This window comes from Ahaetulla prasina, chromosome 1 (genome assembly GCF_028640845.1).
Source record: "Ahaetulla prasina isolate Xishuangbanna chromosome 1, ASM2864084v1, whole genome shotgun sequence".
NCBI lineage: Eukaryota > Metazoa > Chordata > Lepidosauria > Squamata > Colubridae > Ahaetulla > Ahaetulla prasina.
In genome coordinates, this window is record NC_080539.1 from 75,444,090 (window position 1) to 75,470,129 (window position 26,040).

Genomic DNA, 26,040 nt, shown 5'->3' on the forward strand with positions numbered 1-26,040 from the left:
GATGTTTTAAAATTGTTCATTAACATATCGAAGCATACAAAAGATACGATGACCAAACATTTAATATGGGTTAAAAAGTACAATAGCAGCAATACTATTATTAAACTACATTAGTTTTAAATTAAAAACTACAGAAAATAAAAATAATGAGACAATGATTTGGGGCACAATTCATCTTACACAAATCGAGGGCGTTCTTTATTGGAAATCTTTCCCTCTATGCCAACATTAGGCTTTGAAAGGGAAAAAAAATGGCCAACCAATGATGGGAAATGATAATCTACCACTTTTTACTTCAAAGAGGTTAATGAAAGTCAAATGAATCAGTAAACAATACTACAATACTGTCTTTATTCTTACTTTAAAAGTCAGTTCCTGTTTCTATCAACATCTTCATCCCAGAGCCTTCAAGGAAGAACTTCAATGGAATTTTGCAGTGCAGGCTCAGCTTTTGATCCATTTTATACATTTAATACTTGGACCTGCTGCAGCTTTTATATTAGAAGTGCATTATGTTTAATAGGCATCTTTTATTTATACGGATGTTATTTTTCCTCCACAACCACAAATAGGTGTTCAATGAAATAATTTCATGCCATATAATGTAAAAATAGTCTTTAAAAAGCCAAAACAACGCATGTGAGTAAAACTGTACAGAATTCATTATTTGTTCAAACAGTTTATAGGTGGGTGGGGGAAAGGATGAATTTTACATGATCTGGATGACTTATTCCAGAATTCAAAAACTGAAGTAGGCAACGAAAGTAACAAATACATTAGAATTCAACACAGTGCAAACAAACTGTCGGGTCTGAAAGAATCCATGGAAAAACGTTTTTCACAGGAATTCGCCAGGCTGTTTTTCATAGGTCTTTTCACGTAGGACACAGAACTGCAAAATAGTTATATATAACTGTCGTTAAATTGATATGCTTTGTAGAATATATTAGTAAACCTTCCAGAATCAAAGTTGCAATAATTATTATCTGTACTAAATATGATTCCCAACCCTTATCACATAAACAAAACTGTTTTTGTAAAGATATATACATAATATGTACACACACACTACTGCCAATTATTATTATTATTATTATTATTTTACAGAAATGAGCTATATAGTAGGTCATGTCTTGGTCACTGGGTTAGAATTTTTAAATTTAAGAAAAGCTGACCAGCTTTAGTCCTCAATTTTCAGAATCTATGGAGAGAGCTTTGAGATATAACATCTCAAAAGATTTAGGGACAACTGCAAGGGTAAAATGCTCCCAGTTTGGACCAGATCGACTGATCTCATAGCGATGGCGGCGGGTGGTTCGGAGAACTGGTAGCAAAAATCGCTGCCCCCCAACATGCCCACCCAATTGCCTGGTCGCCCATTTGCTGCTTCTTTCCGGCTTGCTCGCTTTTCCTGCAATCAATTGCATCAGCTAGCAACTTTTCCTGCAATCAATTGCATCAGCTAGCAACTGAATCTGCCTGGCTGCAATCATTCTCAACAGTGAGCAACTGAATCTGCCTGCCTGCCTGCCTTGTGCCTTCAATTTGGTAAGTAACTGGGGTGGTTTTTTGACGGGGGAGCTTTAAATAGTTAATTGGGGTTTTTTTTAAGAAGTATTTTTTTAGAAATAGCAATTTAAAGTTAAGGAAGTTTTAAATTTGGTTGGTTTTATCTAAAATATAAATAAAATAACAAAATAAAATATTTGTGCAGCTTTCTGAGATTTGGTGTATTTCTGTAGTGTTTCACTCTATCTACACAAACACACAAAATCTCACAAAGCTGTATGTGGCATTTTGTGTGGAAAAAGTGTGAAAGTTGGTTTTTGAGCCTTTTGTGGCTGTGTGAGGTTCCTGCTTGTTGCAGGGGCCATTTTGGGTCAAGTGCAGCTGTTTTTACATTGTGAGTCAGTTGTGTTGTCTTGTGTGTGTGTAAAGTGTGAAAGTTTGTTTTTGAGCTTTTTGTGCCTCTGTGAGGTTCTTGCTTGTTGCAGGGGCCATTTTGGGTCAAGTGCAAGCTGGTTTTACATTGCGTGTGAGTCAGTTGTGTTGTTTGGTGTGTGTGTGTGTGTGTGTGTGTGTGTGTGTGTGAAGTGTGAAACTGGATTTTTGGTACCTCTTATTGTTTTGTGTATTTTATGTTTATTATTATTATTGGCCATGCCCACCAATTAAGCCATGCCCATAGAATCGGTAGGGAAAACTTTTAGATTTCACCCCTGGACAACTGTATTTTCTTGCCCGGGATATTGAAGCCTACAACTTAAAATACAGAGGATCAAGACATGTCCTTTATATACTCCTTTATCACATCTACAAGGCACAAACCTCAGAGCAATGCAGCTTTCAAACCAATGCTAGCACAATATAAAACAAATGAAGAAATCAGGTTTAAAATGTCATAACTGAAAATTACAAAGGTGTCCTTGTTATGGGGAGCAATCTTTCATCATTAATTTAAACTTTAAATAAATCTTCATAGTTGATAATTATTATGATGATTTGTAATGGTACAGTTTAAGGATCTAAAAGCAAAAATATAAACAGAAAGCATTTACATTTTCTCTGATAACACATACTCAAGAGTTTGTCCATCTAGAAATTGGCTACCAAAGTTTGCTTTAATCCTAAAAGTTGGCTACGCACATTTATTTAATGAGCAATGTTACACATTACAATATGTGAGGCAATCATCTGTATGCTGAACCTTTTCATGATGGTGCAGTGGTTAGAATGCAATATTGCAGGCTAATTCTGCTGACTGCAAGCAGTTTGATTCTCACCAGTTCAAGGTTGACTCAGCCTTCCATCCTTTCGAGGTCGGTAAAATGAGGACCCAGATTGTGGAGAGCAATATTCTGACTCTGTAAACTGCTTAGAGAGAACTATAAAGCACTGTGAAGCAGTATATAAGTCTAAATGTTATTGCTATTTTATTAAAGAGGAGAGGGGCTGCTTTTTGTATAATCTAGCTTTCCTACCATCTACACCTCCAAAGAGCACTTTAGACCATGGAAATTGGCTTGGAGACATTCTAGAGATCATAGAAGATCTCCTTAATATCAGAAAGATCAGCATAACCATTCTGAAGAATCAGATTCACTCTGAAGTAGCTTCAAAAATAGTACCAATGATTTTGTTCATGACTACACCACCACGGAAGTTATATTTATAGAAAACTACAATCATGCAACATGCAATAATCAGTAAACTCACCTTTCAAAATGTAATCTGTTAATAAGCTTGGCACTTTCTCGCTGTCTTCTTTCATGGCATGAAGAACTATAAAATATGAGGATGCGGTCAATGGAAGAAGTAGAATTCACTGACTTTCAATAAAATATGCAAATAGAAAAAACTAATGAATGAAGGTGAATGTAGATGTTGCACTGTTGCAGGATCCACCTGGGTCTGTCACCAGAGGATTTGTCTTCCGAGCTTCCTAGGCAGATTGCAGAGAAGTTCCCTGAAGATGCACTCCAGCATGAGTCCGAAAGCTCTGAAGACAAAATCTCTGGTTCTGGTGACTGACTTAGATTGGATCCTGCAAAAAACTAAGATGGAAGTTATTCTGCAGAACCTTTTCTCATCAGTTATTAAAGGGAGAGAGATATAAAAATACTGAGTAGACATAGCTGTTATGCATTCAGATTTGTTTATAAAATGGATTATTCCTATGAACCCTATTCCTATGAATCCCATGAACTCAAACTATTCCTATAGTACCAAGAACTTTCCATTTTTGATAGGATGTGATGATCTGGGAATTAAAACAATGTATCAATGTTTTTCCCAACAAACACTTCTGGAAAAAGTGAAACAGGAAAAAAAAGTTATTTTTCCTCACTGATCTAGAACTGGAGTTAAGTGTCATTGTCACAGAGTGCTAAACAACAACACAAATTGTGAAGGAAGACAGTTAAAAAAAAATACAAGATCCAATTGTTCCCCCACCCCCAATTCCTCTTGTTGAAGAGAGCAGCACAGCAATTTTTTTCCTGGCTTTTCAAATCTCCATTTTCTCATTCTCCCCACCCACCCACTCTGGCTCCCTAGACCTTGCAGTAAAGGGAACCTGGAAAATTTAGTGAACTTGTTTGGTATAATTAATTTTTTTAGATCACTACTACAGATAGTCCTTGACTTACAACAGTACATTTAGTGACTGTTCAAAGTTACAACAGCCCTGAAAAAATTATGACCATTGCAGCATTCCCATGGTCACATGATCAAAATTCAAATGCATGGCAACTGGTTCATATTTATGATGGTTGCCGTGTCCCAGGGTCATGTGATTATCTTTTGTGACCTTCTGACAAGCAAAGTCAATGGGAAAGCCAAATTCACTTAACAACGGTGTTACTAATTTAACAACTGAAGTGATTCACTTAACAAATGTGGCAAGAAAACTCACTTAACAAATTTGTCACTTAACAATATACATCTGGGGCTCAATTGTAGTTGTAAGTCAAGGATTAACTGTGTATTTACCCAAAAGAAAGATGAGCTATTGACAGGGAAAAGCCAACAGCCACAGCTTCTGTCTCACGGAGGAAGAATGGAGAAATAATTTTATATCTAAAAGCTCACTATAATATAAGAGACTAAAATAATTTATAATCTTTTTGAAAAGAGCACATTCCAAATCTGTAATTACGAGCGTGCATAAATGTCATGCAAAATTTATTTACTCTTTGGAATTGAAATAATATCCAGGTTTGAGCAGTTCTGGTACTCTAAAATAAATGGTTTGAGCACTGTCCTCCAACAGCATTAGCAGAAGAAGAGTCAGGGAGTCTGTCCCTGAGCAACCAACAGATCAAATTTCAGCTAGTCAGTGGATAACAATAGTGTTAGTTCCTCGAGCCGTATCATTTAAAAAACTTAATTCACAACAAAGAGGCATTTTCAGGCTTATTCTCTTCTAGTTAGTGTCTCAGCACTCTTGTTAAGCAGTCAATTGTGCAAGGCAAACAATGCTGATTTTACTGGAAGAGATAAACGAATATAGTCTTCCAAAAAAGTCAAGACATAGGAATGATGGATAATTGTAGGATATCTGAAAAGAGTAAGCAAACATAAGACTGCTGATCAATTCCAAACATTTCAGAGCAAAGTAAATTTCCTTGGATAATTTAGAACAGAACCACTGAGATGACCCTCAAGAGTAATCTTCAACTGAAGAAACTCTGGAAAATCAGCTGTTTTTTCCTCAGCATCAAAACATCCATGAAAATTTATTTCTCTAACAAATCATATTTATGTGCTTACTTTTTGTTAATGTTTGAAGGTCTTCAACTGATGGAGGTCCGTTTTTCTTTTCATAAGGAATAACAGTTGTCAGATACTGTCAAACAAAAGTTATGATTACTATAAAATATTTTCCTAATTATCTTTAGTCACTAAACATCTGATGTTGGCAATATTAGATACAGTTCTTGCATGTACTTACCGTGTTTCCCCCAAAATAAGACCCTGTCTTATATTTTTCTGAACTCTGAAATAAGTGCTTGGCCTTATTGCCATGCATTCAAAAGCCCGATTGGGCTTATTATCAGGGGATGTCTTATTTGGGGGAGAAACAGGGTATGCTTTGCAAAACGTAATTATGTGTAATTCAACTCTATTGTATGTCATCTAAGAAAAAGTGAAACACAGTGAATTCAACTAAAAGATTTCCCAGCAAGTATCAACAAAGTAAGTATCCCTATGACAAAACTAATAATTTTAAAAATATGCTTATATATTACATTTTTTCTGAGCTTCTAAATTACACATTATTTTCAGAATTTTGCTGCATTGTAAAGAACACTTACGTGATTCCATATAGAAATATTTACATTAAATATTCTGTACAGCCAAAATATGACTGAAAACTTTTTTTAAGTATAACAACAGGAAATTCCATAAAATGAGGTTTAATGAACTCTAGACAAGACCAATGCACTACAATTATTAGCAAAGAATAAACAATATACATGCCAGGACAGTGAAACCATGTCTGTCACTTCAGGTCTTAAAGTTTTGAGGCCAGAACCAGACCATCTTTGATCACTCCCTTGCAGTGATAAGAAGTTTTATATTACAACTTCACAAGTCCCTCATGGTGAACTCTGACAATGGACCATGCAAGATAGCCAATTTATGCTCAGAAGTGGGTACATCTAGGAACAACAGTGGAATCCCATATAGTTGAGCTTAGCTGTTATTTCTTGCACTGATTGATATGCATTATGTGATTCCTTGAAATTATACTCTATCTGCTTTGCTGAAATAGAAATAAGCGCCATTTAGTTTTACATTTTATTTTAAACAATATTTTGTTTCCAGCTCTTCGATATTTTTCTTACATATCTATATTATGGATATAAACTCTCAATTTAGAGCAAATTATACTGCCAATTTTAAATGAACATTCATATTTAAAAACCTCAAGGAATGTGTGTACTTTCCAAAGCTTAATTTTTCAACAGTTATAATTAAAAATTTGCATTTGCCCCTTTTGGTAAAATCTTAGAGCCATTCTTCTTGATTCAGCAACAGATTTCTATACAAAGAAGATACTTTTGTTCCAAGACTGAAGGTCAACACTGTATAGTGTTACTATTTCTAAAATTATTTATAAGAAAAACATAGACCTTTAGTAATACTAATTTTATATTTTTCAAAAAATAGGGTAGTATTTTTTATTTCAAAATGAAGGGCACTTCCAGGGTCTGGGTTTCTTGTGTGTGGTTAATTTCTTAGGAATTATATTCTTGCATTGAGTAGTAATGAGGTACCACATTACTGTATTACACTGATAGCATAATCCAAAAACAGGATCAGGAAAAGCAGTTTTATACTAACATGAAATTACTATACAGATAAAAATTCATCCCACAGAAATACAAACAAATCAACCAAAAATACAACATTATGCACGTTTATCAAACCCATTTGTGTTTGAAGCCCCTTCCTGAAGCAGGATTTTTTACTTTGGTAGGTTTATGTTGTACATTAAGGGCAAAATGCAGCTGAACACCTCTTTAATAGATAGGAAACTATTAAGTTAGCACAAGTAATAGAGTCAAGACTGTAATTGGTATAATACATGTATCTTCAGATCACATACTTTACGTACTATTGAAGGCTTAAAAAGCCCTCATTTATGCACCACTTTCAAATTGTGACACAAATATTTTTCAATTCAAATACAGAGATATATGCACTAGGCTTCCACTTAAATGAGGTATTAACATAGTCACTGTACCATAGGCTATAGTGGACAGGCTGGTAACATACAAGGCGGAACATGAATCTTCAGACTTATCCTTCAATGGGAACTGTCTGGATTTAGTAGATCACATGCTTTCTAAGTCTCATATATTCCTTAAGATTTAAAAGAGATTCAAAGTTGACCAGCACATGTACTATCTAGAAGGATGACAAGGTAGATCCTATGTATGAGGGATGCTTGGTGCTTTCTGAGCTTGTTTGCTTGTTAGTTTCAATATCCAAACTAAGTAACATCATCAGTGCTAGTCTAGCACCGATCTAAATCTAGATCTGATCTTAATTTATCAGAGATTAGCATTGATGATGTTACATAGTTTGAGTAATGAAACGTCTGCAAGAAAACAACCAAGTTCAGAGAGTATTAAGGACCCCTCAATTCAACCCTGAACTACAAATAATCTCTTTTATTGAGATCCTATGTATCTCACCAATAGCCGAAGATTAAAAGAGTAATACTGTAATAAGAACAGGCTTTTATACTAAGAGACTGGAGTTTAATAATATTGATTCTTTTTAGGAAATGGGGTTTTATTATTTTAATCTGTACTTTTAAACTATGGCCTATTTAAATAAGTTTTTTAATTAATTAGTTTTTTATCTTGTTTGATATTTGTATTTTATCGGCCTGTAAACCGCCCTGAGTCCTTCGGGAGATAGGGCGGTATAAAAATATGATTAAATAAATAAATAAATAAATAATATAGCATGCAGCTGCAAAACAGACTAGGGGCAGATAATCTATTCTCTAGTTCTTAATAACACAGGCAAGTATTCCCCCCCCCCCTTCAATCTCTCTTACAGAATATGTATATCACTGGCATGGCTGAAAGACAGCATCATTCTCAATTATGTTTGGTGCAATGTTATGTTCCCTTCCTTTCAATCTCTAAGCTCCCATGCTCCTGCCACTTTATTCTCATGGCTAGTACATTTTTAGAAAGAAAAACAAGGTATTTTGGTTTATAAAGCAATAAATTGAAGGATAAGGATTTTAAAAAAATTTTGTTTTATGTCTCCAGTTGTTTTGTGTCATCTTCTTTTTCTCTGTTTTAGTTCCTTCAGCCTCTTCCTCCAAACCACTCTAATATGTTACTTTTCTACACTGGAAAAATTGAGAGATTTTCTGTGAAAACAAATAATAATAATAAAGACTTCATTTTGAAAAAAAAAATACTACTGGGAAGAAAAAAAAACCCAAGTGGTTTCCCTTGTGCTACATTTAGGTTCCAGTTTTGAAAACAGAGTTTTCTATTGAGGCCTAGCAGGGTGGTGAAGTAAGCTTTAATTTTTAGAAAGTGGTCCATAGAGCACTTAGCTTATGGCAAGCAATGTTACTTATCCAGGCACCTCTTTTCTTTAGTTCTATAGGAGAGGCAGGGTACTGCTTTTGCTTTCTTGAAAGAACACAGAAGACACTCCTTATGGCCTACAACATATTACATAATTGATTAAATAGCTACTTTTTAATTTCTAAGGATGGCAATAATTTATAGGGTTTACTTATATTCAAGAATTCTATTCTATCAACAACTTTTATATAACTTCAGATCCTGACATAGACATTTATTAGTATTCTAAGGGAAAAAATATATATCTAACAACTCCAAAATCTTTAAAAATCAGTAGCTTCAAAGTATGAAATAGATATATTAGATGTTGCCTTAAGATGAGTCAAGTCCATATTATCTTTATTATTTACGTATGAGCTCCATATTATTTATGTATGAGCTCCATGCAAATGCAGAATCTATATTTATCATTGTTTTAGAAATAGTGAATAGCTGAAAAATTATTTTTCTCTCTGCGAACTATATGAGAAATTCCAAAGTTATCTGTAATCTAGAAATAATACCCACCATATGAAAGCCAATCAAAACCACGTACATATAAAGCATATATTAATAATGTCAATTTGTGCAAGGTTTTATCAACATTCTCTACCGTATACGTATCTGCTCAACGGTACATCATACTCTAGCAAATCACTTGTAACATTGAATTAAATTTGTGTAATAAAATAATTTACGGTAAAATATGTTTTCCGTATTTCATATCAGCATCCATGCTCCACATATGAGCAATACTTTTATTTTACTGGGTTTGCTTTGGGTTCTTCCAACACTCTTCATCAGATAGAAGTTTAAGCAAAACAGTTGGGGATGGGAAGAATCAGGAAAAAAAATTATCTGGAACCATGAAATTTGCGCTCTGTCCTAATCATAAAAAAGAATGTTGGAGGAATTGTAGACATTCAAATAAGGTCTTTTCTGGCTTTGTGTTGAGTTGAGGCATAAAATAAAGGGTTCTGCCCTTTATTTCACATATTACTTTCATGAAGGAAGGCCAATATACATGTCTCAGCATAATGTTGCAGGATCCAGTCTGGGTCGGTCACTGGGATCTGGACTCTGTGACCAACCCAATTTGGATCCTGCAACGTACTACTTGGATACGTATATTCCATAAGCTTCTGGAACACACATTTTCTTCAGAGATTTGCTTCCTGTATAAAACATATACAAAATGTCTAGGATTTTTATTTCTTGTAACTTAAAAATAATAAAATAGATTTTACCATTTTAGAAGATATGAGGCATGCTGTTTACTGATCAATTTTCTTTTCCTAGACTGAAACTTTAAAACTGACATAATCTTTCATTACTGCTTTTTTAGACAGGTATTTAACTCCAACTATGTATTATGCTGTTGCCTGCATTTTAGTTTGAAAAATTAAAATAAACCCTAAGGGGAAATTTTTCATCTACTCTATTTTCCCCTCCCCCCGTGCATATCAAGGCTTGTCTGCTTCTTTAACTACTAAGGAAAGAAAACTTTTGTAAACAGCTCTTAGCTTTAAGGCAGGGAAGATGTGAAAAAGCATAGAAATGTATTTCCTCCCTTTCTGAGAACACCTGAAGTCTGGAACTGCCAACTTTTAAGACAGGAATGTATACAGAGACAGAAAAGACAGCACAAGGAAAACAAAGTCAGAGGGTAGCCCAGCACCTGTTTTTCTCCACCCGCGTTGCCAAACGTTTGTCGAAAGCCATTCTGAATGACATTTGAGATTCCTTCCATACTGAAGCGCTATAAGGAGTGAGAACGTGACAGAAAAGGGAGGAAAAAGAAAAATGTAAAGGTATTAGTTAGGTTTTTTGGGGGGATGCCAGCAAGGTAAATGTTAGAAATGAAATATAGCTGTAGCTTAATGAGAAAAGCACTGACTTTTAAATATTTTGCTCTTTAGGGATTTAGGAATGGAGCCAGCCAAATATCATATATACATAACTAGAATAAGATTGTTTTAACGTTAACGATCTTTGGCGGATGCTTATTATCTCAAATAATATATTTAAATATATATTAAATCACACATATAGAACATACTAAAGCACATTGCCTTGTAAGCTTTTTGTTCTTTGCCCAATCCCATTATACATTACAAGCACAGATAAATAATCCAATGTTTTATTGGTATTAAAAACAGCATTTCCTTGCTCCTCATGGCTGAAAATGGGAAATATAGAACAATAGCAACAAACAACACAATATATTCTGAGCAGGAAATTCAATTTTTAGTTGATATTCCTTTTGAAATAATCTGTAGATTATAGACTATGTCAATATTTCATTTTTCAACTAGACATTATTCTAATATGAGGTAGCCCATTGGATCTTTCCATGCTAGTTTTGTTTGGATAAACTGAGAAAAAAAACCTATTTTGTCTATACCTAGAAATCCTGACAGGAAAAACAAACCACTACTCATGGCAACTGACTGTATTCTCAACTTTCTCCTACAGAAACGAGAAAATTCTAACTGAAACTGGAAATCACACTGCAATACTGAAATGAACAAGTGTTTGATACAAGAAATGAATGTTTATGTTGTGAGCTACATTCAGTTTCTATACACAAAACAAATCCAGTTAATTCTTTTATTCTTTGCAGTTGTCTTCAGTGTGGGAACCTCAGGTTTTAATGGCAGAAATGTGAGAAATATACTCTGTTGTACACAAGATAATCTATATACAGTTTAGTGGTATGTTATATGAAGTCCAAAGAAGAATAGCAGAGAACAAATCATTTGCTGCCAATAGCCTTATTTTTTTAATGAATGGTGGAATCATTGAAGGCAAACTCTAATCAGTACTGCAAGCTAATATTACTGCGTTTTCTTGCTACTTCCTGATCCTAAAGTGCAAGATATCAATGACAGGTTACAACAAACAAACATTGTGTGATAACCTATGTGACAATGACAGGGAAAAGACTATGCTCAGTTTCATCCATAGAAGTTGCATATTGTATCTGCAAACATCTCATTGACCTTTAAAGATACGTTCACGTTATATGTTCATATTCTTCTTATATAGATATTAAACAACTAAGCTTTTGTCAGAATAAACTCTTACTCAATGCAAGAGTTTTATAATTTATGAATTTAGCATTATGCTCCTTTTATAATAGCATTTTGTGTCAAATCCTTCCAAAGATATTAAAACCTGGAACCGAGGGAGACCACTGTGCCTCAGATAGCTGGTTGTGAATCCCTCTATGTGAAGTTGGGTCGTAGGACTCAGGTGGGCTTGTTAATCACGTACCTGGCTCCTTCCTGCGTGACAACAGCCCTGCTCGAGCTGTTGGAGTTGCTGGCCGGGTTGGCAGTTGAAACCCCTAGACTGTTGGTCATGGGGGATTTCAACTTGCCATCAACTGGCGTGGCATCCTCGACGGCTCGGGAGTTCATGGCTTCCATGACGGCCATGGACCTGACTCAATTAGTGGACGGCCCTACCCACATCGGGGGAGGCACTCTAGATCTGTTTTTTGTCTCTGGCCAGTGGTCGAATGATCTGATTTTAAATGATTTAGTTATCGAGCCTTTGTCATGGTCAGATCACTCTCTTCTTCGTCTGGACCTTCGAACCGCTACTCACCACCGCAGGGAGACGGAACCAATACATTGGTTCCGTCCCAGGCGCCTGATGGACCCGGAGAGGTTCCTGACAGAGCTTGGGCCGGTTCCCGAGAATCTGGCCCGCGGCATGGCTGAAGAACTAGTCGCGGCCTGGGAACAGGCCGCGGCTGGAGCTTTGGACCGTGTCGTGTCTTTGCGGCCTCTGACCCGGCGTAGGTCTCAACCAGCTCCTTGGTTCTCCGAGCAGCTGAGGGAGATGAAACGCCGGAGAAGACGCCTAGAGAGCGCTTGGAGATCCAGCCGTTCGGAGACTGACCGGACACTAGTTAGGTCCTATAGTAGGACCTACCTAGTGGCATTAAGGGATGCGAAGCGTTCTTACATTTCCTCCCTCATTGCGTCGGCAGATAACCGCCCGGCTGCCCTGTTTCGGGTGACCTGCTCTCTCCTTCAACAGGAGGGGCGGGAGGACCCATTACAAGGGTGTGCTGAGGAGTTTAACGGTTATCTATACGATAAAATCGTTCAGCTTCGGGATGGTTTGGATCAAAATTGGGTAGATCCAGACGAGAGGTTCGAGACACGTCTTGTTGAGACAGTTTGGGATAACTTTGACCCTGTGACTCCCGAGGACATGGACAGATTGCTGGGGAGGTTGAATGCCACCACGTTTGCTGGACCCGTGCCCCTCCTGGTTGGTGCTGGCCACGCAGGAGGTGACACGAGGCTGGCTCCGGGGGATTACAAATGCTTCCTTGCGGGAGGGCTGCCTTGAAAGAGGCGATGGTGAGACCCCTCCTCAAGAAGCTTCCCTGAACCCAGCTGTTTTAGGAAATTATCGTCCAGTCTCCAACCTTCGCTTTTCGGCAAAGGTTGTAGAGAGTGCGGTGGCATGTCAACTACCCCAGTACCTGGATGAAACTGTCTATCTAGACCCGTTCCAGTCCGGCTTCTGACCCGGTTACAGTACGGAGACGGCTTTGGTCGCGATGGTGGATGATCTCTGGAGGGCCAGGGACAAGGGTTATTCAACTGCCCTGGTCCTATTGGACCTCTCAGCGGCTTTTGATACCATCGACCATGGTATCCTGCTGCGCCGGCTGGGGAGTTTGGGAGTGGGAGGCACCGTTTATCGGTGGTTCTCCTCCTATCTCTCTGACCAGACACAGACGGTGTTGGCAGGGGGGCAGAGATCGACCCCGAGGCACCTCATGCGTGGGGTGCCGCAGGGGTCGATTCTCTCGCCTCTCCTGTTCAACATCTATATGAAGCCACTGGGTGAGATCATCAGTGGCTTTGGGGTGAGGTACCAACTGTACGCTGATGATACGCAGCTGTACTTTGCCACCCCAGGCCACCCCAACGAAGCCATCTAAGTACTGTCCCGGTGTCTTGAAGCCGTACGGGTCTGGATGGGGAGGAACAGGCTCAAGCTTAATCCCTCCAAGACGGAGTGGCAGTGGATGCCGGCACCCCGGTACAGTCAGCTGCAGCCGCGGCTGACTGTTGGCGGCGAGTCATTGGCCCCGATGGAAAGGGTATGCAACTTGGGCGTTCTCCTGGATGGGTGGTTGTCTTTTGAAGATCATTTGACGGCCGTCTCCAGGAGAGCTTTTTATCAGATTCGCCTGATTCGCCAGTTGCGCCCCTTTCTGGACCGGGATGCCTTATGCACGGTCACTCATGCTCTTGTTACGTCTCGCTTGGACTACTGCAATGCTCTCTATATGGGGCTCCCCTTGAAGAGCACCCGGAGGCTCCAGTTGGTCCAGAATGCGGTAAAGGGAGCGGTTCGGAGCTCCCATGTAACACCCATCCTGCGCAGACTGCACTGGCTGCCTGTTGTCTTCCGGGTGCGCTTCAAGGTATTGGTGACCACCTTTAAAGCGCTCCATGGCTTAGGACTGGGTTACTTACGGGACCGTCTGCTGCCATCTTCTATCTCCCAGCAACCTGTGCGTTCTCACAGAGAGGGACTCCTTAGGGTGCCGTCAGCCAAGCAATTTCGGCTTCTCTGTGGGGGCCCCCACCCTGTGGAACGAACTTCTCCCTGGACTTCGACAACTACCTGACCTTCGGACCTTTCGCCGCGAACTTAAGACTTATTTATTCCGGCTTGCTGGACTGGCTTGATTTTTTAAAATTTTTAGATGATTTTATGGCTTTGTAATCTTTATTAATTTAAAGGGTTAATTGTATTTTAATTTTCAGCCAAAATGAATAAGTTTTTTAATGTTTGTTTTTAATATTGTATGTGTTGTAGTTGTATTTTATTCTGGCTGTAAACCACCCTGAGTCCTTCGGGAGAAGGGCGGTATACAAATTTAATAATAATAATAATAATAATAATAATAATAATAATAATAATAATAATAATAATAATAATAATAATAATAATAATAATAATAATAATAATGATGAAACTGCTTATAGCTCTCCAAGATAAGGATATCTAAGGTGTCAAGGAAAATCTATGTTGAAAAAGATATACATCTCAGTTCTGGAGCAAATTTTACAAGGGAGACAATTATACAGATTAGCTCACTCTTGTAATTCTGTAAAGATTTGTCTGAACATTAAGGCATTCAGTTGATATAAAACCCCTTCTCTTACTCTAGAGTAAGATAAGCCCCCCCCCCCCCGTTACGATGCATTCATTCCCCTTTGAAAAAAGATGCCTGGCACCCAATCCTTTTACCTTGTAGGCACCAGGCAAAGCATTTTTATATTTTTCTTGATTTTTAAATCATTCTTACATTCGATTTTTAAATTACATTTACATTCTCCAGTTGTTTTACTATGCAGCTTAGCTTGTCGGTTTGTAGTCTTTATATGTGTTTAAAACTGTGCTTTATTATTTTCATTTCTATTCTAAATTACCAGAGGATTCACAATACAAGACAAAGTAGAAATAAAATTGTACAAAGCTTTAAAGCTCTGCAGAATAAATAGTATTTTCAGTTGACCTTAGCGCAGTAGAAGATAATTAATCCATTTATTATCTCGGTTCAGTTGATAACTCATTGGACCTCCTAATTACTTTGGCAAATAAAAGGTTAAATTATGGGTCACATCACATTATTTCTATGTAACACAAATTACAGCAGAAAAATAGTCTTTAACAAGAGTGTTTGCTTGCCTGGCTTAGTTGTCTCTCAAATGATATACTTTTTACAATATACTGAAGTTATTTTTCCACTTATTATTTACAAGAAGTATGATTTATATTTAACCTTTTATATAATTCTGCTTTGTAGTGAATGTCTTTTCAGAGGGACTTTACTAAGAGAGTTGGGTTGCCACAATTTCCACCCAGTTTCTGCTGCTCTAGTGACAATGTGTTTGCTCACATGGTAAACACAGATTTTAATGAAATCAGCAGATTGCAAAATATCCGAACATCAAGAAAACCTCATGTTGATGAAAAAATTCTTGTGAATTCTCAGAAGTACTCTAATGCAAATGAGCCTAGGAAGAACTATCCTGGCACTTTAGCCTATCCATAATAGCACCAGCAGATTCTATTGTCTATGGTGGATGGAGAAGACAAATCAGGGAGATTACACACACAGGTGATGAAACAAAGCTAATGAGAGGAGGAATAATGTGAAAACTTCAAATAGCCTGTGGATAGAAAAAAACTGTACGTTTGTGCATCAACAATTACTTGAATATATTGAACAAATTCTACATCTGTGACAGCCCTGATGAAAAATACTAATTTCAATAGCAGATGTTAACTAAACTTAAAGTGGGTGTTAACATTTCAAACACTTCCCAAATTTCCCCCTCATTCCGTAACCATTACCTAAAGAGTAAAAAGACTGCTTGCACAAATTTGGTTGGACAGAGTAAGACTCTGTCAGTAAGTAACACTGATCATCTGAGAAAGTAGTAGTTGTTCTTCAGAGTCTTGTAAAACTTCACCACTATTAGTGATGATCAGAAAAAAAATAGAAGATTATGTATATTTCTATGCCTCCAAGTATGTGGAATCCAACCACTTTACTAAAAGAGGTGATTTTGTTGTCATTAATGCTGCTTCATTTTAACTATTAGTAAGAATAACTGGGCAAAAATTAGAGATCACATTATATAAAGTGAAAATGTAAACAATGTTTAAAGGGAGGCACAATGCAGAGCTCTTACTGTTCCAGGCAGGTGGCTTTTTTCTTGCTTTCCGTTCTGAGGAGTGCCATTTTTTAACTTTTTCTTCTTCTTCGCCATTTCTTTTTGTTCTCGTTGCTTGTTTTGTACTTCGATCAGGACAGATATGAAGCTGTTCTTTACTTCCTTCTCAAACTCCAATTCATCCCGTAGGGCTAATTGTTGCACTAACTCCTCAGAGTAGTCCTTGATGGCTGCCTCAATCTCTTCTAAGAGATCATTTAACTCAGACACAGTCAGTTTTTGCACCCCTGTTTTCAAAACAAACAGAAAACAAACAGTTTATCGGTGGTTCTCCTCCTCTCTCTCTGATCGGTCGCAGACGGTGTTGACGGGAGGGCAGAGGTCGACCCTGAGGTACCTCACTTGTGGGGTGCCGCAGGGGTCGATTCTCTCACCCCTCCTGTTCAACATCTATATGAAGCCGTTGGGTGAGATCATCAGTGGTTTCGGTGTGAGGTATCAACTGTACGCTGATGATACTCAGCTGTACTTTTCCACACCGGGCCACCCCAATGAAGCTATCGAAGTGCTGTCCCGGTGTCTGGAAGCCGTACGGGTCTGGATGGGGAGAAACAGGCTCAAGCTCAATCCCTCCAAGACAGAGTGGCTGTGGATGCCGGCACCCCAGTACAGTCAGCTGCAGTCGCAGCTGACTGTTGGGGGTGAGTCATTGGCCCCAATGGAGAGGGTCCGCAACTCCTGGATGGTTCTCCTGGATGGACGGCTGTCTTTTGAAGACCACTTGACGGCCGTCTCCAGGAGAGCTTTTTACCAGGTTCGCCTGGTTCGCCAGTTGCGCCCCTTTCTAGACCGGGATGCCCTATGCACGGTCACTCATGCCTTTGTGACATCTCGTCTGCATTACTGCAATGCTCTCTACATGGGGCTCCCCTTGAAGAGCACCCGGAAGCTCCAGTTGGTCCAGAATGCGGCTGCGCGGGTGATAGAGGGAGCCCCTTGTGGCTCCCATGTGACACCTCTCCTGCGCAGACTGCACTGGCTACCTGTGGCCTTTCGGGTGCGCTTCAAGGTTTTGGTAATTATCTTTAAAGCGCTCCATGGCATTGGGCCGGGATACTTATGGGACCGTCTACTGCCACCGATTGCCTCCCACCGACCCGTACGCTCTCACAGGGAGGGACTCCTCAGGGTGCCGTTAGCCAGGCAGTGCCGGCTGGCGACGCCCAAGGGAAGGGCCTTTTCTGTGGGGGCTCCCACCCTCTGGAACGAATTTCCCCCAGGACTTCGCCAACTTCCTGACCTTCGAACCTTTCGCCGCGAGCTTAAGACACATCTTTTTATCTGCGCAGGACTGGACTAGAATTTTAAATTTGGTTTTAATGGGGTTTTTACTATTTTATTGGGGTTTTAATATTCGGCCATATTTAATAAGTTTTTTAAATTGGGGTTTTAACTTGTATTTATGTGTATTTTTACTTGGCTGTAAACTGCCCTGAGTCCCTTGGGAGATAGGGCGGTATAAAAATATGATTAAATAAATAAATAAATAAATAAATAAATAAATAAAAAATTATGATCTCTAAACAGCACATTACAATGATAATCTAATTCCAACAATACTTACCCCAATAAACATATTCTGTCCAATATGTACTTAGGTTAAAAACTGCTCCATTATTCTATATATATATAGATGCTATATGCTATAAAAGATGTGTATAACAGTAGCATAGTCTTTAAATGTAAGATAGTTTCTAAGACAAACATCAAACAGAAGATACAAGTAAACATTACTTACTTTCTTCATAATTGTGGTTTGTACTAGACCTTTTAAGTGTTTGAATTTCTTGGGACAACATGGACAGACGGTCTGTCTGGCTTGGTGTTTCATCATCATCTGGATCGGGAGATTCCTGCATCATTTCCTCTATTTCTTCAATTACCTTCCACACACATGAAGTTACAGAGAGTGAAAGACAAAATTATACTGATTATTTATTTTTGTAAAGACTGTTTAATAATAACTTTTACTCACTAAAAGAATTTTCAGGTATAAGTATAAACTGTCTAATAATAAATAAACATTATCAAGGGATGATTTTCAAAAATAGAGAAATATCTGTTAATTATTTTTTCTTTTAAGAACCCTATAATCCCTTGCATCGGGTGGGATTGGGGAGACTAAACGGACCTTGAACATTTACTAGCCAGATGCCCTTCCTGATGCTTACATAAAGTTCGCAGCAGACAACTACTCATTGTGCCCAGAGAGAGAAATATTTGCCGATACCTAGGATTGAATTTACAGCTTTCTGATTGTGAGGTCAGAGCTCCACCTCTAGGCTAATGTGCTGCTCCAGGTTAATTATTATTTATATATAAATAATTGCTTATAAATGATTAACCATGGAAAACCCACTCCTGCCTTTGGAACAATATAGTCATACATTAATACCATATTATTCAGTTAGTCAATCCTTATACTTATATAGACACAATTATACATTTCCAAGGGATTTACAAATCAAGTCAGAGAAATGATAAATTCCACAAATACTATAATAAGTCTCAGAAAACATCAGTAAAAATTAAAACAATCCACTGCTACTCTGAAAGGAAGCAAAATAAAGGCCTGTCAGAAAAGCCATGTTTTAATTATTGTCTTAAAAATTAACAAAGCAAGAACCAGTTGGATTATGAAACACGAGCATAATGTTGAGAAGCAAAGTGAATAGCATTTTAATCCAGCAATTGTACTTGGATTTGGGTAACAAATGCTACCAATTTGAATAGGAAGCACGTCTCTACATTATCCACCTCTAACCGATTTGGCAGACTTTCCGAAGTCTGTAATACCAGTACAGGATGCAGTAGTTCACTTGTGACTTGGTAACAGTATTACAGCTTCTCATTTCTTTGCATGGCTATCATTTTAGGGTCTGATCTGAGTTGCTGGATTCTTGGATAAAATATTTTTCAAGGGATGTTAAATGGCTGGAAGACTGATATGGAAGGAATGACTAATAAAGTAGTCTAATTGGAGAAATTAAATAATGCTGCACAGATAACATGAAAGGAAAGTGAAACTGCCGCAGCCGTGCATTTATGAGCTAGTACAATACAAATATCTTTCACCAGTGCAAGTGAATGGATAGCTGGTGAACACAACTGTTATATTTCCCTACCATTCTGATATTCCTTTTCACTGATTGCTTCAAGAAAAAAGAAACACAAAACAGTAGCATTGTAGAAGTCATCTATATAATGAAGAGATATATATACACACACACACACATATTTTGTAGGAGCTTCATCATCTATCAGTATGTTTCTGCGTATAAATCAATATATTGGTTGCTACCTTTCCAATCCTATATAGCTTGGAGACAGAGATAGCTAAGAGAATGCGTCTCCTAAGTAGATCCTCTCCCAAATAGATCTGGTGGCACAGTAGTTAAATTGCAGTATTGCAGGCAAACTCTGCCCACAGCCTGAAGTTTGATCCTAACAGGGCTCAAGATTGACTCAGCCTTCCATCCAGGGGTGAAATCTGAACCGGTTTGCTACTGGTTCGCTGGCCGATTGTTCATGTATCTTAAGAGTCTGATAAGACTGAGGTGTAGATAAATCCCATAAATAAAAACAAAATAAAGCATTCATACAAAAAGTCCTCTATGTATACAGCTTGGTGCAGAGTGGTTGACATCCTGTGAGTTAAAATGGCATTTCAAAAAAATAATGTTCCCTTCTCCTAATGTGTGCTAAAATCTAAAAATTCACAGCTATGTAAACATTTGAGCTATAGAAAAACAGTAAAATATTTATTTAATAGGCATTTAGGAAGTGGAGAAGCTATCTACTTAATTTAAATGTTCATTAAATCTAAATTCTTACCATTTGTATCAAGTTGTTCATGATTTGTGGAATTACATAACGGTGGTAAATGGCATTGTTTGCAGTAAAAATCTGTTTAATGAGCAAATCCGTCCATTGAATGGGTGCATCCACACAAAAATGTCTTTTATATCTGAAGTTGACTACACGTGGGTCATCATACACAAAGCTGACTAATCATACAAGTAAAGATGATTTTAGACTTAAATTACCATACTAACCATTCTATCTGATTTTCAATCATGTTTTGCCATACTGTTTTTTTTTTTTAGACCAACTTTATTTTCCTACTGCCATTCATAAAATATTGGAAAACTACTTTGAATATTGTAACTTTTATCAAATGTGGAAATATTTTCCACCATTGAAGGAGGCTAGCACTTGCCATCGAAGTGCTTTTCAGTGAGAATATGAGCGGGCGAGCCTGCAACACACCCACCCACTTATATATATATGCACTTCATCCATTTTCTCTCTGTTGTACACATACATAGCTAAAAGTAACGGGAGAGAAGAAAGAGTTTCAACTACTCCTCCCCTAACTCAGCCTTTTTAAAAAAAAATTAAAATGGTTGTTTCTCTAGTAAAATTAAAACAATGTTTTTTTTTCTTGCTCATCCCACTGAGTTATAAGAAAAAGTAGGTGGAGCTCCCAGGGACATTGGTGGGCCAGAGGGAAAACTAACAGAAGGCAAAGGCAATGTGGAGCTCTCCCATATAAGTTCTAATTTAAGAATGAAACAGTACATCTGTTCTGCATTTAAAACATTTATTTTATTCTGTATTAGGCCATACCTTTACTAGGATGTTTTTAAGCCTTTCAAACATATCTGAACAATGAAATATTTGATGCTGCATTGCACACATTTATTTTTGAACTTTACCTGTTCGGCTGTGAAGAGAGGCTCTTCACTGATGCAGGAGACAATGATAGAATGCATGTCTAGCTGGTCTCTCAACTCTTCATCATCTGACAAGTCAAGGTTCAAATTATCATTAACCTGTACAAAAATGCAAAATAAAACAGGTTATTAAAAAGAGAGAAATCAACCAAATATAACACTTAATTATATAATAGGCTATGGTATCTTTAAAAATGCTTAAGGATTCAAAATACTGACATCCCAAAATTATTATTATTATTATTATTATCTTCCCTATCTATGTGGTGCTCAACCTATGCATCAAAATCCAGTTCAAACATATAAACAATATTGTGCAATTCAGGTTGATTTAATTCAAATGAACTGAATAGATAATGTCTTGCCAGTTCACAGATCACATTTATTCCTGAAAGGATCAATTTAATACAATCCATTTTGTGACTTGATATCCTAAAACAAAGCACTCACCTTGGACTCTATTTTCGCTTCAGAGGAGAGGTAAACCTATTTTTAAATATATTGTGAGGTCCCAAGCCACTGTCAAATTTATTATTGTAAAGTAAATAAGATGCATAATCAAAATTGTTAAAGACAACCAGTGTGGCATAATAAAGTGCTAGACTGAAGCCAAGCGATTGAGGCTTGAATCTTCCCTTAGGCATGGAAGCCAGCTGCACAACCCTAATCAATGTCCGGCTCTGTGACAGGCCAGCCAATAAACACATTATGCATTGATAGGTTGTACGGGTAGATCTTCAGTAAAGGAAATGCCTATTATTTCTTAACTGTTTTGCTCTTTTAGAAACCTTAAAACTCTTCCATGGATTTCCTGATTCATTTGTAGGGATCAGCACGTAGCTCTTTCCAAGTAAGTGATAGAACCCATCTGAACTTAGTTGATTCCAAAAGGCTTAGCATAGCTGGTCCTGGTTGGAAGTCACCAGGAAGTCTCAGGGTTGTAAGCTGCAGCAACAAATAATAATATAAAAACTATCCCAGAAGGAGGTAATGGAGAACCACTTCTGCCCCACTGCTGAGAAAATGTCATGGGTTTATCAGTTTAGCCCCAAGCTCAAGGGAGTTTTTGCATTAAAGTGTTTTCAGGGCAGTCTGAAAAAGTTTAAATGCTTCTATCTTTTGCCTTATACCAGCTACGAAGGCATGATATATTGCATATATTTTTAATGAAACAGAGGGCTGCTTTTATTCAGCTACTATTACTGGTTACTTGATATCTTAAATAAAAGCATTATACATGATTAGAATTGACAATGTATCAATGAAATGTGCAGGGATGCAAATGTAGGAATTAGCATTAAAATGGTAATTCTTGCATTTTAGAATTAACATATCTTATTGGACATTGGGACACATGTTAGATAAAATTTGAAGAAGAAAACACACTATGCCAATAGAAACAGAAAGCTAATAATGGTATGGCAAATGTGGCTTTAATTAAATTGACGGCTTATGTAATATTTAATGTCTAGGACACAGATTTAAATGGACAAAAGGAACATTTTTCAAATTGTTCTGGCAATACGTACTCCCTTTTCAGAAAGATTCAGGGTTGGCAAGTGCAGAGTTCTGGTGTGGGATGATTTCCAATCGACTGGCATTACATTACCATAATTATCTGTCAGAGCATTCCAAATCCTGGAAGAAAAAAATATCCAGTCCTTATAATATGCAGAAACTAAGATTCTAAAGTGAGTAAAGCTTCTGCTTTTAAAAGTGTCTGTACCATATTAATTGCAAAGTAAAGTATGTCAATGCTATGGATACCCGTGCTTCGCTATGAAACTACGTGACAGGGCTTGATAAATTGACACTTAAAGCTTGAAAATTAATTAGCAGTTACGATCAGCCCCTCCTATCCCCTTCTCTCCCTCAGGCTTGCCCCACAGAAGCCTCCCCTATCCTATCCCCTTCTCTCCCTCAGGCTTACCCCACAGAAGCCTATCATATCTTATCCCCTTTTCTCCCTCAGCCTTACCGCACAGAAGCCTCCCCTATCTTATCCCGTTCTCTCCCTCAGCCTTACCCCACAGAAGCCTCCCCTATCCTATCCCCTTCTCTCCTTCAGCCTTATCCCACAGAAGCCTCTCCTCTCCTATTCCCTTCTCTCCTTCAGCCTTGCCCCATAGAAGCCTATCCTATCCTCTTTTTCCCCTCAGCCTTTCCCCACAGAAGCCTCCTATCCTATCCCCTTCTCTCCCTCAGCCTTGCCCCACAGAAGCCTCCCCTACCTTATCCCCTTCTCTCCCTCAGCCTTGTCCCACAGAAGCCTATCCTATCCCCTGCTTGCTGCTGTGAAAGTAAAACTGAAAGTGAAACTCTGCTTGTTTTGCATTTGGAACAGATTTCTTTTCAGGTGGGGAGGGGGAGTAAAACTCCTTAGCATCAGAGCGTGTTAATCATAATATAAGCAAATACTAATGCTCTGATGGTCATTTCAAAAAATCCTTTCTTAGAGAGCACCCAGAAGCCAAGAGGAACATATGTGGCAAATTTCAAGTTTGTAGGCTTTATGATTCTGGAGATTTTGTGATTACCGCATGAGTGGTTTTCGCTTTTATATATATATAGATTCATAGCCTCAGACATGAATGGGGAATCACCCACCACAAAAATATTCGTCATTGAATCTGACTTTTATCTTTAGAGCTCTTTCCTTTGATTTGCATCAGTCAATTTTGCATTAAGAAGTAGAGAATGTTATGATTTGGCTAAAGACCCTCATGGGTTGTCTTATTAGGGGTGTCAAACTAGTGGCCCCTGGGCCAATGTGTCCTGGACAGGCCACGCCCACTCCAGCTCTGTGAATGGGAAAACGTCACAAAAGTCACATGACGGCAACGTGATGCGGCGAGCTTGATACCCGTGTCTTATACCAACTTGCCAAAGAATGAAATTATTAAACTATATAAGTATTTATTGTTTAGCAATAAATGTAATAGAAAAACATTTTCTCTCTTAAGTGCTTAAAAAAGCAGGACACAGATTATAATACACAGGAAATCACAGCTGCCAGTACTTTAGCTACTGTTGACCTTCATCTGCATTCAAGTTCTTCCCATTTATTATAATTATTTCAAGCTTGCCATGAAGAAAAAAAACCTTAGTATAGTTTGCCCTTATTTTGGCTTGATGTATTAAACAAAAGGTTTCAAATGTTTTCATTATCAAGCCATGGCTTATTCTTGCCTTTCAATTCCTGATATAGGAGAAAGAAGCCATAGCCAACCTAAGTTTTGAGGTTATGTGAACCTTGGAAGGAGCTTCTGCAGTTTTTTAGCTGCTCCACCTGGTATGGGGAGCAATGCAAAACTGACTAGAGTGTTTACTCATTCATTCATTATAAGCCAAACTTATAGTGCTCTTTATGCTACAATGTGCAAATATCAATATATCCTTTGATTAATATGGATATTATTCACATTAGTATAATTTAGTTAAGTGGATAATAAATTGTTTCCACCATCTCTCAATCAAATCTATATCTTGGGTATACAAGTGCTTTTGATGCAAACTACAGAATGCACCCATACCAAATGGTTATACTGGAGCAGAGGTTGCAGTCTAAACTGTTTCCAATTCCTAAATGAGTTAAACATCAATACAAGTTAAAACCAAAAACCCTAGCGAAAAACGAACATTTTGAGACAATTTCTGAAATGTGCACTTTGGAAGGATCCAATTATGTCTCTGCAAAGTTTTTTTTTTCCGTTTTTTTTTTAGACTTGCAACAGTTCAAGTTCTTAAAATAAAACATGAGGGTCTGGACACAAAACGGGCCTTTGGTGGTCTGAGAAAGGGCCTACTCCTCTTAAAATACAAAAGGATCAGATTCCATGTTAGGATAGATTGCCTTCCACCAAATTCCAGCGCCTAGTCAGTGGAATGCTGCTAACCTACAGAGTTCAGTCTGGTTGTGCTGGAAAGTTTAAAAGTCCAAGTCGGAGTGAAGGCGGAAACTATCTTGAAGCTTTCCTACTTCGGGGCTGACCGGGCATTAGATCCTCATAACCCCAAAGAGCTAGGGAACACCCTATTACTCCGTCGGGGATTGCTCTCCATTAGCAATGAATCGTGTACTGAAAGCTGCAATTCTCTTTTCCCTACTTCCTCACCCCCACCCCTTGCAACCCGGCGCCCCATTTCTTATACACCCCTTTTCGCAAGGAGAACACCCCAATCCCCGGGTAAGTTTTCCACAACCGAAGGGAGAACCTCGCTCTTTGCAAAGGGGCCTCTTGCCAAGCGACGGGGGTCGAAGAGGAGGACGGGGGGAGGCTCCCTCCTCCTCCTCCTCCTCTTCCAAGGAAGGAATCCGACCCGCCGCTTCACTCACTCATCTTCGTGCAAAGCGCTCCGTTCGCTGAGGGGCTGAGGCGGGAGAAGGGCTTCCGGGTCTAAGCAATGCTCGGGCAGCAGCCGAGCAGGTTGGAAGCAGAGCGGGAGCTCGGTCCCCAGATCGCCCCGGCCGTCCCAGGGGCCTCCTTCCACGCCCGCCGCCTCCGAGGGCTCCAGGCAGCAACCGCTCGGCTCCGACGAAGGCTGGAAGCCCGAGAAGTCCTGCCAGTCCCCGGCCGGGTCCCGCGGCGAGGGCGAAGTCGCCGTCGCCATCGCCGAAAGAAGCCGAGAGGCCGCGGGGCCCGGCCAACGCGCGCATTCGCGCGCCCGCCCCCTCGTTCGCTCGCTCTCGCTCTCTCTCTCTCTCTCTCAGAGCGGGCTGGTGCGCGCTCCCGATTTTTTGCCCAGGCGGAAAAGCAAAGGGTGGGGCGGCAGTGTGACTCACGCCTCCTCCTCCTTCGGAGCTCGGCCTGAATAGCCCTTTGACGCTGGAACCTGGAGGTTTTAGTATATTAATGTGAAAGCCTCACACGCTACATATCATTCCGTTGCCCCGGTTGTTTGAAAGAGAAAGCC

The 26,040-nt window shown here is 38.8% G+C and overlaps 1 protein-coding gene across 2 annotated transcripts; it reads right to left on the reverse strand.

Moving 5' to 3' along the window:
- FEZ2 (fasciculation and elongation protein zeta 2) lies at positions 1 to 25,830 on the reverse strand. Of its 2 annotated transcripts, XM_058164587.1 has the most exons (9): positions 25,463 to 25,830; positions 22,656 to 22,764; positions 21,109 to 21,225; positions 18,129 to 18,273; positions 16,349 to 16,617; positions 10,285 to 10,365; positions 5,272 to 5,347; positions 3,217 to 3,282; positions 1 to 892 (listed from the first exon to the last, which is right to left on the reverse strand). In XM_058164587.1, the coding sequence occupies exons 1-9, from the start codon at positions 25,735 to 25,737 to the stop codon at positions 876 to 878; spliced, it is 1,155 nt and encodes a 384-aa protein (XP_058020570.1). In that variant the 5' UTR covers positions 25,738 to 25,830; the 3' UTR covers positions 1 to 875. The 2 variants fall into 2 exon arrangements, with proteins under 2 accessions (XP_058020570.1, XP_058020578.1); XM_058164595.1 differs by lacking the exon at positions 10,285 to 10,365.
- Between the last annotated feature and the right edge of the window lie 210 nt (positions 25,831 to 26,040).

Coding starts and splice junctions, on each gene's coding strand:
- FEZ2 (XM_058164587.1), bottom strand. CDS start 25,737: ATGGCGACGGCGACTTCGCCCTCGCCGCGGGACCCGGCCGGGGACTGG. Junction 21,226..22,655: donor TGAATCTTTCTGAAAAGGGA/GTACGTATTGCC, acceptor ATTTTTGTACAG/GTTAATGATAATTTGAACCT. Junction 5,348..10,284: donor ACGCGGGTGGAGAAAAACAG/GTGCTGGGCTAC, acceptor TTTGTTTGACAG/TATCTGACAACTGTTATTCC.